General features: G+C 36.0%; 1 protein-coding gene across 8 annotated transcripts in view; it reads left to right on the forward strand.

Annotated features, from left to right (window-relative positions):
• The window catches only part of LOC149426413 (long-chain-fatty-acid--CoA ligase 5), a 112,410-nt gene that overhangs the window by 86,322 nt on the left and 6,716 nt on the right, over positions 1 to 19,372 (forward strand). For all 8 annotated transcript variants that reach the window (XM_089651343.1, XM_089651325.1, XM_089651335.1 and 5 more), the window contains 5 exons: positions 4,992 to 5,115; positions 9,868 to 10,137; positions 11,218 to 11,417; positions 12,702 to 12,902; positions 15,323 to 15,540. In XM_089651343.1, coding sequence (XP_089507469.1) covers positions 4,992 to 5,115; positions 9,868 to 10,137; positions 11,218 to 11,417; positions 12,702 to 12,902; positions 15,323 to 15,540 — 1,013 coding nt within the window. The remainder of the gene's footprint in view (positions 1 to 4,991; positions 5,116 to 9,867; positions 10,138 to 11,217; positions 11,418 to 12,701; positions 12,903 to 15,322; positions 15,541 to 19,372) is intronic.

Genomic DNA, 19,372 nt, shown 5'->3' on the forward strand with positions numbered 1-19,372 from the left:
TCCATTCAATGTTCCCCGCCGAAACTGACAATTTTTCCAGAGAAATCGATAGGAATATTTTTTTACCCTTGCAACATGATTGGTTTATTTATGAGATTGAATGATTCGTTGAGTGTTTGGAAGAAGTTAGACTTTTTTTAATTAATGAGAATCCCATTGAAAAATAAAATGAGTTACTAGACCTCGAATGGCTTTAAAAAAATAATGTTTTTTACTGATTTGTGCTTACATTTAAATGAATTAAATATTAAATTGCAAGGCGTTAACAAAACAATTATTGTTATGTTTGATTTAATCAAAGCATTTGAAGCTAAATTACAAATTTTTGATCGTGACGTTGTATCTAACACCTTCAAATATTTCCCAAATACAAAAAACTTTTTGCAGAAGAAAGGCCAGATCAAATCAAATTAACACAAGAATTTTCTGTAGTTATTCAATCGATAATCAACGAGTTTTCTTCAAGATTCAAACAATTATGGAGATTTGAAAAGATATCAAAATTTATTTTATATCCAGATATACTATCAGCAGATGACCTCAATTTGGAGATTTTCGAGTGGCTAAATCTAGAAGATTTTGAGTTCGCTATGAAAACAAAAATTTGTTGATTTGAGAAATGATTTGGAAATAATTGAAAGCGATCGATTAACGAACATAAATAATAAAAATGTAGAAGAAGAAATAATGAGAACTTAGAAAGCCATTCCAGAAATCTTTAGTGATTTAAAAAAACTAGCGAGAGCAATATTATCAATTTTCTCTTCTACATATGCTTGTGAGTCATTATTTTCAGAAATTAATTTCATAAAATGTGATTCAAGAACGAGAATGACTGACGAATCCAGTTGGTCGTGTGTGTTACAAAAAGTGACGAAATATGATCCAGATATTAAGAATTTGTCATCGAATGTACAACAGCAAAAATCTCATTGATAAATAACTAATATGTACATTTATTGATTATGACTTTATTTTTATAAAACTCTATTGTAATTTTTAAGCTTATGAATAAAATTAAAAAAACAATTTTTTTATTTTATCTATTTGGTCAATTTTTTTACAGTTTGGGCACGCCACACAATCTAGAAATAATATTTGAGGATTTTTGGCACGCGGGCCCAAAAAGGTTCGCCACACCTGCCATAGGCCATAGACGATCATCCTCTTTCTTCTCAGGTGTGTTTTTTAAATGGAAAAGATAGAAGATACTAGAACGATGACGTCACGTACGATCTCTCGCTGGGACAAGTGTACTATGAAAACTACATTTATTGTGTCCACTTACGCTTCTTCCTTCTTTAGACTACGTTTCGGACAGCGTTATAGTATCCATCACCAGGACTGTTGCGTAGATTGTGGAGAAGTAATAATAATAATAATAATAATAATATATCTTTATTCAATAAATTTGCAAAACATGTAAATATCTAGAATACATAAAAATTACAAAAAGTTGAGGGTTCTTATAATAATGTAAATAATAGAAATGTTTATGTTTATCATAGCCCGCCTCACTAGGCTTAGCCTATGTTGAGGCAGCTATCTACCAAGTTTATTTATAGTACTATAACGTACCTACAAATATATAAAAATACGAACACTCAATAGTTAGGTAGCATCAATATCAATACATCATTTACCAAGTTCGTTTAAAGTCCTAATAATATACCTACAATTATATGAAAATACATACAATAATTAGGTTACATCAAAAAACTGCGAATTTGGATGAGTGCGCCGGTAAAGGCCCTTTCATTACTTTTGGTTTTCATAAGTGTGTGATTATGTTTGTAGAATTCGACACAAGATAATATCTCAAAAATGAATCACGATAATACTTTTTTGCCGTAAAAATCTCAAATCATATCTAACACAGCATTAGGTTCTTACATTGTTAGTAATAATATACAATTACTGGAATAAAGACAGAAACTAAATGTACGTTTACTGGAATATAGGCAGAAACCAAATAAGTGAATTTATTATTCTTCAAAGGTTTGTATTTATTTTTACCAAGGGGTAAACAAACCCTTTGGACTTAGGGGATTTATTCTATACCTATTATTACGTAGGGCTTCCTCTCTGTCAATACACACAAATACAGAATAAGTAATAATTAGCATGTAGGTACTGCAGGAGCCCTTTGCATATTGGAAGGATTCCATTGATTTTCTTTTGCCACTTTACCCATGTAGTAGTTATATTTCTGTCGGCAGAGGATGCTATTTAACTCACGAATATCAGTGATTTACGTGGGATTGGCGTTTTTTACAAGCTTGACAAATTCGCGAACTTCTTAACTAATGTAAGTAATACCGAACTGAAATTTAACATACATTCCCACCGTCTCTGCGGTCGTGCCGATATTATAGACTGGGCCATGGATAACGCCTCGCAAACTTAGTCACAGCATGGTGAACACGTGTCCCTGTCATTTTTATTTATCAATAATAAAAGTATTATGATTTTAACAAATGATCGGATGTCATAAAAATAATAAATAAAATAATAACTTTATTTTTTTTACCCGTCTATTGCCCTCCACCCAATAAGCACTCGCTTGAGGCGATTTTTCACAAAATCGGCGCTGTACAAATTATCAAACTGTTCTTATTTCAGTCCTTATCGAGTTTACATTGCTGGGACTCTGAATTATCTGCTTCTACAAATTTTATAAATGAATGTTGAACAGTTCAAATGTCGTAATTTTGTCAAATTAAGCATGAAGCAGTTAAAACGAAATCGTATTTAAACAAATTGTTTTCAATTTTGACTCGGGTGTTCTTATTTCGTGATAGGATTTGTTGTTGATAGTAATCTGAGTCTTGCTGAAACTAATTGCTGGCGAAAGTCAATACGAAATTGGCAAACCGCCATTTTTACCAAACGGTTGTTTTGTAACGATTCAACAATTCAATTAAGTTACGTACCTAAATCGTATTTCCGTATTATTTTTCATTGTTTTTTGCACTCCCATTGAAGCTTGATTCTGACGAATTATTATTAAAAAAAATGGTCCAACAACAACAAATTCATTTTTTTAAATTTTTTTATTTTTTATTATCAATATAAAGTTTCTTTTACAGGTTTTTTTTTTTCGATGTCTGTCTCACTAGGATAAACCTGTGTCGAGACAGACGTATTTGATACATTAAAAATGTTTACATATTTTTTGATACATTAAATATTTCACTACATTAAATGACATTGTGAAAAAGATAGAAAATAATAAATAATAATAATAAATGATACATTTGTTAATCAGCATCTAGTTGGAGTACATACTTATGTAGGGATTTTTATAAAAAAAATTATCATGGATCTGTCTTGGCTGATGATCCAACATTTGATGTCTGTTTTATATTTCAGAAAAAATTCGTTCAGTCTAATGGCTAGTGGGAGAGCATTATATAGCCTTGTTGCAAAATATCTAAAATTTCTCTGGCCAAAAGTTGTTTTAGCGAAAGGGATTTGTAAGAAATTATGTCCTTTTGTTCTAGTATCACGAGCAGTTTGGATATTGTCAAAAGTAGTTTTGTGTTTGAAGAGGTATGTTAGTATGTTTTTGGCATAAAGTTGCCTAATGTCCATAACACAGATTTTCCTAAAGATTTCATCCGAACTGCTTGTGATTGGTAGTTTGAGGATAATCTTTATTATAAGTTTCTGAGCTTTAGATATTGGATCAATGGCGGCAGCGTTTGCTCCTCCCCATGCTATGATACCATTAGATTGTTTTGAGCTGGCTTAGGTTGAGAAAGTTGCGAGTTTGTCTAAAAAAATAAATGAATTTTCTAAGTTTGTTTGCTGTAGAGGTTATATGTTCTTTCCACTTTAAATTGCTATCAAAAATAATACCTAAGTATTTAATTTTAGTTACCTGTTCTAAATAAGGGCATTACTTAAATGGTTTAAAATAAACGCATGGTATATTCTGTATTTTATGTAAGCATCATATACAGGGTGTTAAGGGACTACTTGACTTACTTTAACCAGTGATTTCTGACGTTGGAGTAAAAAATGCAAATGAACTTTTGATCTCATGTAACTTTTTTGATGTTTTTTTTCCTACGAAAACATAGAAAATCAATAAGAATTGGACAGCTGGGGTCGATGTCAGGGGTTGGGCGGTTACTGGGCTGAGTGATCAGTGGAAGAGTTTTTGTTTGAATTGTTTTTGAAAGAATAAACATCAAAAAAGTCACCGGAGAACAAAAGTTCATTTACATTTTTTACTCCAAATAATGTCAGGAATCACTGCTTAAAGTAAGTCTAGTACGTCACTTATCACCGTATACGTTTAATGTACGTTCTTTATGTATGCATCCCTTATATTTTATGTATGCAACGTATGTTCCGTATAAATTTATATTTATGCTTTTAGAAATCAGATGTATATCAGTAATTTTCCTCTTTCTTTGAATGCCAGGTGTGGAAAATTTCACCAAAAAGTTTTAAAATTCTCATAAGGGATGGGAAAAGGGGATGTGGGCAGTTTTCAGACATCTCATGTAGACAGTGATATTCCTCTCGTTTCGAAGGTCAAGCGTGCAATAGGCTCTGCCACACGCATACTTTGGAGCGGCGGTATCACGCGCCACTCCAGGCCGCCGCGCAAAAAAGTGATGTCCGAAAGTAATGTTTACAGCGCAATCCATTGTGAGACTTTTCTGAGCGGCGTGTGGTAACGCCGCTCCGAATTGTACGTGTGGCAGAGCCTATTGAATCTCGTAATAAAACTATAGATTTTTTTATAAAAAAAACTAACCCACACTGAGACAATCTTCCTTTTATATATATATATATATATTTTTTTTTTTTTAAAGAAAGACAAATATTTCCCGGGTTACGAATAACCTGACAATATTTGAAAATCTCCTACTGCCACCACAGTAAGCGGAAAATATTGCTTGTGTTGTAATTGTAATGTTTTTATTATTTCTCTTTGTATTGATTGTTTTTAATTTTTGATGATTTCTTTTCCGCAGGGGCCTGAGCTGATTCGGGTGTCAAAGTTCTACAAAGAAGCAAAGAATGGCAAATTCCTGAGTTACATCAGTGAAGATGCGAAAACACTCTTCGAAACATTCAGAAAGGGGGCGAAAGAGTCAAGTGAGTATTCTGTTCATTAACCCTAGAACATAGGTTCCCAAAGTGGTCTATATGGACCCCCAGGGGTCGATATCGGCATGCTGGGGGTCTATGTCAGCGAAAAAAAAAAATTGGGTGTCCACGAGATTCAAATGGGGGTACACACGAGCGGACCCCCATTTACCTCAACTCAACATTTAGGAGTTCTGTAAATGACACAATAGATCTAACACAAATATAATAGACTGAGAAATTACTTATTTGATATTTGTAGTTTTATATTTCGTTAAGCTGTTAATTGAGGTATATAAATGGATAGAAAAAAAAAAATATATATAAATAGAGTGTACGTTCTCTTTCTCGTCAGAATTAATATATTCAAGCAAAACATTGCACATTGGAAGCCGCGAATTTTCCTAGTTCCCCAACTTGTTATTGAAAAACGTCCAGGGTAATAATGACGTTCAACATTTAGATGTACTTCACACAGACTTCAAAACTAAGTTTGAGGACATTTTGACTGTGGAAATGAAATGTTGAAGAATCAGATATCATATGACAAGAAAAACTGATCGGAATAAGAGCTAACAAAGAACTTAAGGGGCAGTTCTGTAGGGTCAGCTACAGAAAGAAATTACCGTTGCTTATCGTCGCATTAATTCGTACACTGCGTAACTCCAAATTTTTCGAAAATACGTTTTTAATGCCATCTGGTGTTAAAATTAGTCCCGCATCGACTAGCAAAACTCGCAAATTTAAAAAAAAAATTATCCTTTTAGATAAACACAAATTAGGAAACTTCGTAAAATCATGGTGCCATTTTTACTCGCGAATACTTCGAAACTCCTTAATTCAGTATTGGCCGGTGAGCCGTGCACGCTTGTTGTGTTTTTGACTGAGGAAATTTATTTACGGTGTAATAGTTTTACCGTGAAATTAACTGAGATAAGTTGATTAATCAATTTTGAACATTTTATAACCTTAATTTTAATTGTGAAGTCACGAATAGTGTTTTGTATCTGTAGTCTAAACTGACGTCTTCTGCACCATGTGACGCTCTGCCGTAGCTCTCTTGTTTTATGTGCCTCTGCGGTTGCATTCACCGCTTTTACAGTGGTACCTGGTTATCATCACACGCCCTCCTAATGTCATCATCACTGCACGAATTGATTTAACTAACCCGGAGCCCTTCGCGTCCCACCTAATAGGTCGTTGTTCTGTGATTATCTCTTATTCAAGGTCACCATCTCTTTGCAAGTGGATCTCCTCCTGATGCATATCCGGATCCGGTTCTTCACTGTCCTCTTCAAACAAACCCAAAATATTGACGGTGGAACGTTCGGCAATTCCATCTCGTCTCTCCTCAGACACAGTCCGTTCTCTGTCAGGCATCTTCCGTGGGTCAAGCACATGTCTTGGTATGCCATCTACTTCGATGTTGTTGACTGAAGTAAGTCCTGTCACCCTTCCATGCACGATGTGCATCTCCCATCTACTGGTTTAACCGCAAGAAGATCGCCCACTTAGAGCTCAGTCAATACTTCCTCTTCTATATTCACTTGCGCAGAAGGGTGTCTCCACGAGTGTGAAGTGTGAACTATACTAGACAGCGCAATACCTCGATCATCCTGACTTTTTGCAGCCAAAGATTGTACCGAAACACTGCCTGCAGGGGATCGCTTCCACTTCTGGCTGCAGTTCTCTTTATTGTTTGATGATGTCGTTCAACTATACCGTTTCCAGCTGGTCGGTATGCCGCGCGAAATCTTTGACGAACATTCCATCTCTTACACTTATCTGTAACACTGTAGGAACAAAATGCAGTACCATTGTCCATGAGAACTACTTTGGGCGGGCCTCTTTCCCGAAAAACTTCTGATAATGAAATGTCTGATAATCGAAGCTGCATTATCTGACTCGATTTCCCGCCACACGGCAAATCTACTTGGACCGCAATCGATAAATGTGAGTAAACATTTCCTACCGAAATGAGTAACATCAACTGCCAAGCGACTCCAGATTGTCACAACATTAAGATTACCCGCTTCATGGGATGATGGCGGAGGGTCAATTGTCCTGCATTGTACGCAGGAACGCACGCATCTATCGACGTCCTTTCTTCTCGCCTCGGGATCGACCAGCCGGGCAAGATGAAGCGTTCACTTTACTCCAAAGTGATGCTGAGCATGAAGAGTTTCTACGCTTAAAGCACATGTTTGCTCACCAGTTCCACTATCAAGTCTCTCCCACCTATCTTCACACTCTGAGGAGTCTCTTTCACAACATTTCCTGTCATGGCTACTCTTTGCCCGGGTCTTGCAAACCCTAGTAAGTACATCAGTTTTATTTCTACAGGACTCTACAAGGGTGATCGACAATGTCAGATCAAATTCTTCTACAATCTCCTTCATCAACCCCAAGCGTCACTTAACGAGCATCTCTGACACGACTACTCCCGGTCAGTGTAGATCTCATCCAGCACAAAACTGTCGCCGAATCTGTAATGATCTCCAGAGTTTGAAGATTTCACTTGAGAGTCAGATTTAATCCCTTAAGGAAGGAAAAGTACCAGCATTTACAAGACTTAAAACAGACATTAGAAAAGGATTACCACTCCTTTTACGATAACCTTCCGCATCATTAAAATTCATCTAAATAGACTGCCTCGACATATACATACATTGTTGTGTTTAATTTTGTGAATGTAAAATTTCTATCTCCCAAATTTTCCGCTAGGTTGTTCATAAAACTGTTCGCAGAAAAGTATGTATCTTTTGTAAAATACATATCTCCATTCTCGGTTTTTATGTAAACTTCCTAACTCCGATTTGAAATAGAAAGCCTTAACTTACAAAAGTTTAATGATTGAAAATAAATTTCGAAATATATTATATGTTCAAAACATTTTTTTATTTTTAATTTTTAATTTAAAAGAAAGACAAACATTCCCAGGTTACTAATAACCCAACAATGTTTTAAAATCTCCTACTACCATCACAGAAAGCCGAAAATGTTGCTTGTGTTGTGATGGAGGACTTAGCCAGCCGAGGAATCGAACACGCGACGCTCGGGTGAGACGCAAGCGCTATGCCCACTCAACCACTGACCGGTCATAAATAAAAAGAATGAGCCGTCTTTCATTTTTTTTCACTACGAGGTTTTTTGTGCCTCCTGTAAAATTTTACATTTGGTGGTTACGCATTCTACAAATTAATGCGACTGTACGGGACCAAGTTAGTGAAGCCCGCACAAATACTGCAAATTCAATAGGGCACCGGCACACAATTGACACCTTGATCTGAGAGTTTTTGCAGGTGCAGTAGGAAAACATTAAATTAAACAAGTATTACTTTCCCGAGTACTCTCGGATGAGAAGTGACTGTTTGTACCAGTTACTTCTCTATTTATTGGACAAAATTATACATTAAATTTCACACATGTTCAATATTGTTCAATGAGAGTAATTAGCGATCACCCTTATCTCTTCACTGTGTTGAACAAACAAAACATTCGTTTTTAAATGTATGGTGGCACTGAAAACCCATTAATATTAACTATAGCAGTCGCACATTAAGGATGTGGGATAATATTATAGTATCATATTTATTTTGACACAGATATCTTAATGGTTTTATCAAAAATATTAAGGACATCATAAAAACTTGAGATCTTGTTATCTCATAATGACTTTGTCTGTAGTTATCCTGCTTCATTTTCATTTGGTGTAATACCTCACAAGGGCGCCCCTGTCTGCACAGTGTAAAGACAGAGAAACTATACCGCCACCCGGTTCTAGGGCAGGCAAATGAAGGGAATCTTTTTACTAAAAAAATAAATGATTATCACATGGGACGTTAATAGTTTTAGGAAAATTCAATATTCGGCAGGCATGGGGTCTATGGAAAAAATAATATTTGGCAAGTGGTCTACGGGCAAAAAAGTTTGGGAACCTCTGCCCTAGAAAGATAATCATATTTAGATGCATGCAAAAATACTCATGGATGAAATTGACGCATTAACTATTATTAGCTTTATTTTTTAACTATTATAATGTGAAAAGTCTAATGGGTATTACATCTTTAAACTTATTATAAAATCCACTTACTAAGGCGAAGCTTAATTCCAAATCACCATTTTGATTAATCTTTATAAAGAATTGGTGTACATTATGAATACCAAAAAATATGCTTCAGATGAATTGAAGGTTTTTCTATCGCTTTGCTTGAGTAGAATACAAATAAAAAAATAAATTACTCAATAAAAAATATAAATGAAAACTACTAAAAAAATTTTTTTTCAATAGAAATGTACGCACAAAGGAAACAACTTTAAAAAAATACAGTATTATATTATATCTTATAAAATTATTTACAAAATAAATAAAAACCAATTTTTTGCTTGAAATCGAACGTTTCTAGACTCCGTTTGTCAAGCGATTTTAATGCCTATACCTACGATATAAGGTATACCAAGAATATACAGATTTTTGGCTTGTAGCTTCCTCTTAAACAAAGCTTCTGTTTTTAACACAAATCTACAAGGTACTTTTAGGAATAATATGTCATTTTAACGTACTAATTGTCTTTTCATCATAATCATATAGATTTATTAATTGAGATTATATATATTTTTTATTAATTTAGCAATATATAATTTATATTATTCTTAAGTAAGTTTTTGCGATTATCTCGGAATCTACTAAAACTTCCAGAGCTGATTTTTCAAGTAAATAATTTTTTTTACGGATCTAATAAAACTGATCTTTCTTCCCAGATAACGGCCCTTGCATAGGGTGGAGAGAAGGCCCCAGCAAGCCCTACCTGTGGGCCAACTACAATGAGACCCTTCTTCGGGCCAAGAACTTTGGGTCGGGCCTCGTGGCCCACGGCCTGAGCCCCGGCCCGACCACCTTCGTGGGGATATATGCGCAGAACTGCCCCGAGTGGGTTCTCACCGAGCAGGCGGCGTACTGCTACTCCATGGTGCTGGTTCCCCTGTACGACACGCTAGGACCGGATGCCTGCTCTTTTATCATCCAACAAGGTATCAAATAGTTGAACGCACAATATTAATTTATTCGTAAATGCGGGGCAATTGGAAAATGAGGAAATAATGTCTTATGATTATCATGATACAGCGTGAATCTATTTTGATAGTTGCCAGAACTCAAAAACCATGTATATATATAAAATATATTACATCGAGGGCTTAATGTTTCTACAAAAAAACATACCAATTATTCGAGGTCTTAAATAATAATAATTGGTACTTGTATCTTTTTTAGTTTAAGCCATCGAATTATTGGTATGTTCTTTTTTAGATAACGCTGCTTGACTTGCATTATTATTAGCAAGAATTATTTTAATGTTTTTTATAGATAACTTCGTTTGACATTAAGCCCTCTATATACATATATATATATTTTTTTTGTGTTCATAATTCATAAAAATTTAAATGGTTACAGTTTATTGTTTCTACAGCCACAATACTAGGCACATGCCCTTATTATGGTAGCCGAAAAAAGGTAAAACATGCAATGAATTTTAAAAGTGATCATACTAATATTTTTGTGGAATATTATGAGTATTTTTTTTATTATTGTGTATAATTTGGAAATGAAATTGAGCAAGTTTCGAACAAAATCGTAGCGCCATCTATTGATTTGAATGTAAAATTATTGCATACTTTTTTGATAAAAAACAGACTCATGAATAAATTACTAAAAACCTCTTTAAAATATTGCCAACTTAAGGGAACCTTAACAAGTCTTCTGAACTTGCACCTACTTAAAAGCAAATCAATTAATTTTCTTTAGTTGGTCATTTTGATCTGGAACTATGTTTGTCAAGAATCAAAGTCAAATTGAGGTAACTTTTCTTTCAACAATTTATAAGGGAAGTTTTCCCTTATAAATTGTGTCAAAAACGCAGATGAACAACTCTGTAGACAAATAATTTATTATCAGCTATAAGTATAGACAGAACTTAGAATAAACTGACTGGATTGTGAGTAGTTGCTAGAGACATTGTAAAAACATTCTATAAACATTGTCTGTCCTTCATGGATATATCAGTTATCCAACTATTATTCTTAATACTCACCACCTGTTTATCACTATTCCAGCTGACATCGCCATCGTGGTCTGCGAGGATGACAAGAAGGCCAACCTGCTGCTGGACAAGGCCCCGCGCAGTCTGCGCAAGCTGATTGTGGTCAAGGACGTGAGACCCGCCACTCTGCAGAGGGCCAAGAATCGGGGAGTCGACATTGTCAAGTTCATTGATGTGGAACATGTGGGAGCGCAAAAGGACTATGCACTACTGGTTTGTATTTTTTATTGAGGTTAAATAACTACAAACAAAGCAGAAGAAGGTGCGCAGATGCAAGATTCTTTCCATGCGCAGAATGGGCATGGTTTATTAGTAGTTCATTAGCAACGGACGACCTCCATGGTCGAGGGGTAAGGTTCTCGACTAGCAATCAGCGTGTGCGAATAAATTTTATTTAATTGGTTTGTGTCATTTCATTATTTAACACAAAGACTTAAGGACTAAGAGAGGACTTGGCATACTAATAAAAATTCTGTTGTTTTGAGCACTGCTTCATCATTCGAGTTACATTCAATGTTCTCTTTACGAAACATTCTTTAAAATGTTTTGAACACAGAAGAGTTCTTGGTTGACTTCCAACTCTCAGGTCGCATAGCTATGAAGCACCCTTTTTTCGCTGCTACGGGCACCGCTTGGAAACCTGAACATCACAAAACGGAAGGTAATAAACAAAAAATTGGTACCCCAACTTGGGTAGGAACTTTCACCAACAGTTGGATTGGGTAGTAACTTTCACCAAGAGTTGGATTGGGTAGGAACTTTCACTAACAGTTGGAATAGTGATAGTAATAACCCTAATATTCCATTCTTAGTGTAAAAAAGAAAAGAAAATAATTTCCTTTGTTTAGCCAAAACTTATGCACAATAATATTAATAAATATTAATTGCCGGTATTTAATAAACCATTGAATGGTGCTTAATTAATATTTCTGTGAATATAAATGTCATGGTGTATGTCAATGTGTTATGTATAATAAATATTATCATTGATATAATTGAAAATAAATTATATTAAAATATTCTGTCTGCCGTTGAGTTATTAAGCCAATTAGCACCAGACAGAGCTCTATCTCTCTACAGTTGACCTCCAAGGATTTATCCAACGTACTTTGTCATTTCAAACAAACAATAATCTGACATGTATAAAAAAACCAATCCACAATAAATTTCATTAATTGCTACAGAGAACTGCATAAAAATACTTTATATCGTAATATGTAATGTGAGTTAATATTTTAAACCCCACACGGGAGGCCCTGAGGGAAATACTCATACAAGATTTATAATTGGGAGTGAACCTAGTTTTTTAATAGACCTATGTTTTAGGAGAGAGGAAAGACAGAGGCCAGCAAATCATTCCACAGCCACAGAAGAACGAGTCATAGAAGCAACCCGTTATCTTGTGAAAAATGCCAACCGTGTGCAAATAATAACTCTAAATAGAGCATACCAATTATTTTGTCCTCATAACCTTACAAAATATGTGTACAATTCCAGCCCCCGAAGCCGCAAGACCTGTGCACCGTATGCTATACTTCGGGCACAACAGGCAACCCCAAGGGCGTGATGCTGACGCATGAGAACGTAGTGGCGGGCATCGTGAGCGTCATGATGCAGCTTGGGGCGCACAAACCCAACAAGGACGACACGCTGCTCTCATTCCTGCCCCTTGCGCATATGCTGGAGAGGTGTTGTGAGGTGATTATAACATATTATTCTTTTATTATTTATTTTGCTCAATCCTTCTTATTATTTAGTATCTCGGTGATCGAGTTTGTTTTAAAATCCGTACTCACATAATTATGTCTAAATTTAGCACAATAATCGATAATCATCCGCATTTTGACATTTAACACTTTGATACCTCTTTAACCGCTGTGAAAAGATATTGATATAATGTAATTCATCACCATTACATAATTAACTCTGTAGGATCCTTATGGAAGAGTAAACGAAGCTCTATAACAAGGTTTCTAAATTAACCTTTTTGCCATCTGTCTGTATACACGGAGAGAAGAAACATGAAATACAATTATTAAAAAATGTTGGGAAGTAAGAGCTTCACAGATGCACTCATAGAGGGCAGTGCATAGAGCTTGCTTGGAAGTCCACAAGATGGCAGCTAGTAGCCAGTAGTCGCCAGAACCAGTTAGAATTCCCCCAGACAAACTTGGTGTTTTCAGATCTCATTTAGCCAGCTTCTAGTTAGGTCGACTATCGAGTCACCATTGTAATACGCAAAGTATTAATAAATCGCTGATTTAACACAAAGCAACTTTTATTTAAAATCTCCTTCCACGACGAGTTGGAGAACTGTTTGTGGGAACACAACAGCTTTCTTACGTAGAAATGATAATAGTAAAATTATTATATAATTTTATTATGTATAATGAGTAATTATTATTATTTACATTATAATAATCCTCAAAATTTAAATTAATATCTGTCCCCTAGTGCGTATGGGTATGTGCTCGCTCACACTAGCAGGTATGTACTAGTACAGATAGAATAGTACCGAAATACACAAAATAACTGACAAAATTCATCCATGATAAAAATTTGCTTGTGCATTCTTCTTGGCTGTAAAAATGCAGATTTGCAAAGTCCACCCAAAATTAAATATTTAATAGTTATTTTCATGTCTCTTTACTAAAAACCTGTCATACATCACCGAGTATTGATACTATCGACTTGGGAGTCTCTTTCAATTCAACATAGTAAACGATTCCTCAAATATAATAAACTCAACCTAGTCTGTAAACAATTTGTGAGGCGGGTTTGGGTACCGCCACACCGGGAACCATTTATTGTATAACCAACACCTCTGCCACAAGTCACCCCAAGTGGTTAGCTACGTTTGGTGATTTTCATCGGGTGAGGTGTGTTCAGGATGCGCCTACCCACCAGCTACGTGGCATGCAAGATCGAGAGAGGATGGTTTGGGGAGACCCTTTGACCTCTCCATCTGGTCTCCTGACCCATCGCCTTGCGCCGCAGGTGGAGGGCCATGTTCATATGTCCGTCACTTCTGGACACACTGATGCCTAGATTACGATCCAACCCTCATACCTTTTACCTTCCCAGAACTTCCTCTCCTTCCTTTCCTTAAAAAAGACCTTCCACACAGCATCCCAAAAGATGACATATGCCCCGAGGGAAATTATTTTCCTAATATAAAAATATATATATTTTTTTTTTAAATTACCCCCCTCTCTCTAGATAGGTATATTGTAGACCAGCCCATGTCAATAATGATTTCGTTAGCTCTGTCTGGCCACCTTTTTTATCGCAAAATTCTTGAGCGCTCTAAATGTCAGTACTGGTAGTATCCATTAATTGGACGCATGTTTTCAGAGGCGTTGGTAGATGTACCTTCTGTTTTTGAGAATGTATCTAAGATTGATAAAGCCAATGACTAAATAAAATACCCTAAGAAAGGACTTGGCATACCAGTAAAAAGTTTTGTCCAAACAGTAGCACAAAAATGGCTGCCAAGATGGCAGCAACGTCAGATCGTTTCCATGGTTATTATTTAGTGGCTTGACATTTGGGGGAAACAACGATTATTTCTTACTTATCATAACCCATTCCATTGATTACTATGGAATAGTAACTATGTATTTTATTTTTAATTTTTAACTCTATTACCTAATAAACATAATTATACCAACATATAATGTTGTGGGCCCTGCTTCACCCATCTACTTACATTCAATGTTCTGTTGACAAAACGTTCTTAAAATGTTTTGAACACTGTAAAAAAAAGTGTCAAAATTAAGAAAATAATTTCCTTTGTTTAGCAAAAACTTATGCACAAAAGGTCTTAAATATTAATTGCCGGTATTTAATACATCATTGAATGCTGCTTAATTAATATTTATATGAATATAAGTATCAAGGTGTTATGTATAATAAATATTATCTTTGATATCATTCAAAATAAAAGAGTGCAACTACGCGAAGCTAATAAGTAATATGTTCGTTCTCTCTCTCTGTATTAGTAGGGCACTTCCTGTTATTCTGTAATGAAGCCAACACATTCAAATATTTTTTTTTGTCTTTCCTTTTCACTGGTCATCTCTTTACCTAACTTTACCAATGTATGGTACCCCTTCCAGAATGCCGTGTACATGGTGGGCGGGTGCGTGGGCTTCTTCAGTGGCGACATAAAGAACCTGGCAGACGACATGCGCGCGCTACGGCCGACCATCTTCCCGGCTGTGCCGCGCCTGCTGAACCGCCTCTACGACCGCGCCCAGGCCGAGGTGGCTAACTCCTGCCTCAAGAGGACACTCTTCAACATGGCCATGTCTGCCAAGGAGTCTGAACTCAAGAGGTACAAATGATTTATTTATGTTTTAACTTGATATAAGCACTGCGTAAGTGATCCATCGGCGGCTATCCCCATATTCTGAAGCATGAAGTTTCCCTAAATCAAATAGCTTAATTTGGGAGGCAGTTCACGGGTACTACCGCCCCGAGAATCATACTCTGGGAAACTAACACCTCTGCCACAGGTCACTTGAAGTGGTTCGCTACGTTTGGTGACTTACAGGGTTGCCCGGGCCCATGGGGGATGGTGCATCTGGAACCCACTGATGAATGGGTCAGCCTACTCACTGCGGGGTGGGCCGTGCCGGGAGAGGGTGACTGAGGGAGACACTTTACAGCCATGCTGACATTAGCTGGGCTCGTCTCGCAAATGTCGAGATTTCTAAACACAAAATATGATTATTATTTTTTTTGGTAAACTAATGTTTTTAAGATAAGATTTTTTATGCATAGCACAAAGGGTAACAATTATTTTACAAGCAATAATTATATGCCTGAAACACTCATCCACATTGAAAAATCTCCTGATAAAAGATACATGACGCCAACGGGACTCGAACCCGTGTCCCTTCGATTTCCGGTCGACAGCTCTGACCACTGAGCTATGGCGGCTTATCTCTTACCCGCGAAATTATTCAATATATACTAGTGTTTCATTCAACAATTACTGCTTGTTACATTTTTCACCAGAAAAACTTTATTTTATATGAGAAAGGCATTGTAAGTGCTAACTCTCTCACTAGATGGCGTCGAGACAAATTGTCTACATTTTTTAGGTGAAATACTTGAACTTGTCAAATATTAATTTTTTTTTTTTTTGGTATTTCTGGTGAAAAATGTAACAAGCAGTAATTGTTGAATGAAACACTAGTATATATTGAATAATTTCGCGGGTAAGAGATAAGCCGCCATAGCTCAGTGGTCAGAGCTGTCGACCGGAAATCGAAGGGACACGGGTTCGAGTCCCGTTGGCGTCATGTATCTTTTATCAGGAGATTTTTCAATGTGGATGAGTGTTTCAGGCGAATAATTATTGCTTGTAAAATAATTGTTACAAAATATGATTTTTATTCGTAAATAGCACTTCGGTTCAACTTAATTACTGTAAAATACAACTATTTACATTGGGAAGATGTAACATACTGCATTAAAGTTCCATTTTTGTCAATCAAAGTCTCAAAATTTCATACGTTTTGATGGATTTGGAACCCGAGACCTTCAGATTGCTAGTCCAGAGCCTTACCACTCGACCATGGAAGCCGTCAAATCTAGACGGATGTGGAAATTTTGGTGATAGCCGTGGCAATTTATTTGTATGGTATGGTTTAATTATTAATCAGCATAATTCGTAAATGTAAATGATCACTCACGCAATAATCAACTTTCTCTGCGAACGCGTATTGCAAACTAAAGACGTTGGCAACATGTGAATACTGTTGGTGGATTGGCGCCAAGATCCTTTGATGTGTGCACGAAAACCAACAATAATGGGGTTAACCGGCCAAAGTTGGCGGCCATCGCATGCAACCGCCAAGTGGTCCTGTACACGTTGGGCCAGCACATTGGCCCAACGTATTCTAGGCGCATGACAGTTTGGTCATATATTTTTTCTTAATTGTCATAATTGTGGTGAGCGTGAATAGCGATTTAACAATTTTACTAGACCCTTAGAGTTTGTAATCAGGCTAGGCGTCAGGCAAAAAATTGAATTAATTTACCATCTTACTACAGACGTGGCAAGTTTTCGCTAAGAATGGCCAAGCTGCCGGCTATAGCTGATGTTGGTTAGCAAATCGTATAAAAGAAAGCCAACACAACATTTTTTCTTTCATTAGTAAAATTGTATTAATTAATAGAAGTAACAACAGATGTAACTGATTGCTACATTTGTAATTTGTACCAAAAGGCACGGCCTTTTTTGACACTAACGCAACTTAGTCCTTGACAATTACATCAACAATTAGATTACAGTCAACATTTCATTTTGCATATTTAGTTCCTGCTGTTGCAACGTGAGTGGCTTGAATGTGGGTGGGCATACGCATCTCACTGGTACGATGAGAATTTACGTGATTCTATATTGCTCACTAACCTTACCAAATCAGACACTGTGGAGTTGTTAAAGTACTTGAGCAACATGGTAGATATTCTTTTGCCCCTATACTTATCGGCTGAATTATTAATCCTGGGAGACTTCAATGTTCATGATGAACAATGGTTGAAGCTCTTGGGCTCAACCAACTTGGCTGGTAGATCGGCGGAACCCATGGATTAAGCCAACTCGTAGAATCTCTTACCAGAATATCTGACATCCCGTAGATTCTTGCTCTTGCTTGATCTGTTTCTCACCAGTGAGCCACTTGCGTACGTACAGAGTGGAGGTTACAGCGCCTTTGGGATCCTCTGACCACTGCCTGATTACCACCTCTGTCCCATCCTCCATGAATAGCCTAACTGACAAAATTGTAAAGAGGAAGGTATGGCACTACAGGGTAGCAAAATGGGACAGCATGCGGACATTCTTCAAATATTTATGGTCAATAAGTATTTGGAAAAGAAAATATTTTGTTTTTAAGTGTCACTGTTCAGTCCACTGGTGGATGTTAGCGCTTCTGTGAATACCCTTTTTTGTTTAGATTAGGTTTATAAACCCATTTTATTTGATTTTAGCATGTTTTGTGTTGTACCAGTTCAAAGTTCTTTGCAGTTGGATTATTGCACTTATTGTCATTATTATTTGATCATTGAATCAAATATGAATGACTCTCAAACAAAAGATGTTAAACAAAAAGATTCGGCTGCATCTAGGTATTGAACCCAGAATCTCAGCCTTGCCGGGGCTTTGCTCTACATCTGAGCTACCCCTTCGGTAATACAACTGTATAATACTTCGACTAATAGCTATCAACATTATCTTCATTTTCTTAATGCATATTTTTATTGGCTGCTATTATCTTTATGTATGTTTGCAAGATTCTACCTATTCCAGTTATTATTATTATTTAATCAGCAGGCAGCACTCTGTTTTAAATTTTAAAATGTCCTTTCTACTCTCCAAATATGAATCCAACGGAGTTAAATTTGGTTTATATTAGTAGCATTGATGAGATGTTGTGGAACTTTGTCCCGTGCATCCACTGTATACATATATTAGTAACATCGATAACTTGTTGTGGAACTTTGTCCCATACATCCACTTACATATAATAATAAATAGAAACTGTATTCATGTATGTAAATCTTTAATGTATAAAAATAAATAGAATCGTAATAATAAACATGTACATTGTATCAAAACGTGCCGCATCGTTGGACAGATTGCATTAAAAAGTTTAAGCAACTTGTTCTTATCTTCCCTACTATTATAAAGCAAGCAATGAATTCCAACTCTTGTCCATTAGTGGTGTCGTATTCAGAGATGTGCAAAATGGGTACCCAAAACCATTTGAAATGCAAAATGGAAATGGGTACAAAACTTTTCCATTTGAAAATGCAAAATGCAAAATGGTTTTTAGAAAAGCAAAATGCAAAATACCTATTTTCAAAATGCATTGAAAATGCAAAATGGTTTCTTAGGTCAAACAATTAAAATAAGTATAGAAATTTTAAACAATTTTGTCATTTAATAATTGACATCAATGTAGAACAAACATATTACATTATAGTAAATCCAAAAACACCACGACTACAGATTATGAAACCACAAAAAATTTGCGCGGGACAAAAATTACATTGTTGCCAACGTAAAAACATAGAAACTGCTATCTAACATTTATTACAGCGTCATGGCCCCATGTTCTGTTTTTGAATCAGTATTTTTTGTAATGGTATCACTC

The sequence above is a fragment of the Hesperophylax consimilis genome, chromosome 1 (assembly GCF_061612785.1).
Source record: "Hesperophylax consimilis isolate HC1 chromosome 1, BYU_Hcon_1.0, whole genome shotgun sequence".
NCBI lineage: Eukaryota > Metazoa > Arthropoda > Insecta > Trichoptera > Limnephilidae > Hesperophylax > Hesperophylax consimilis.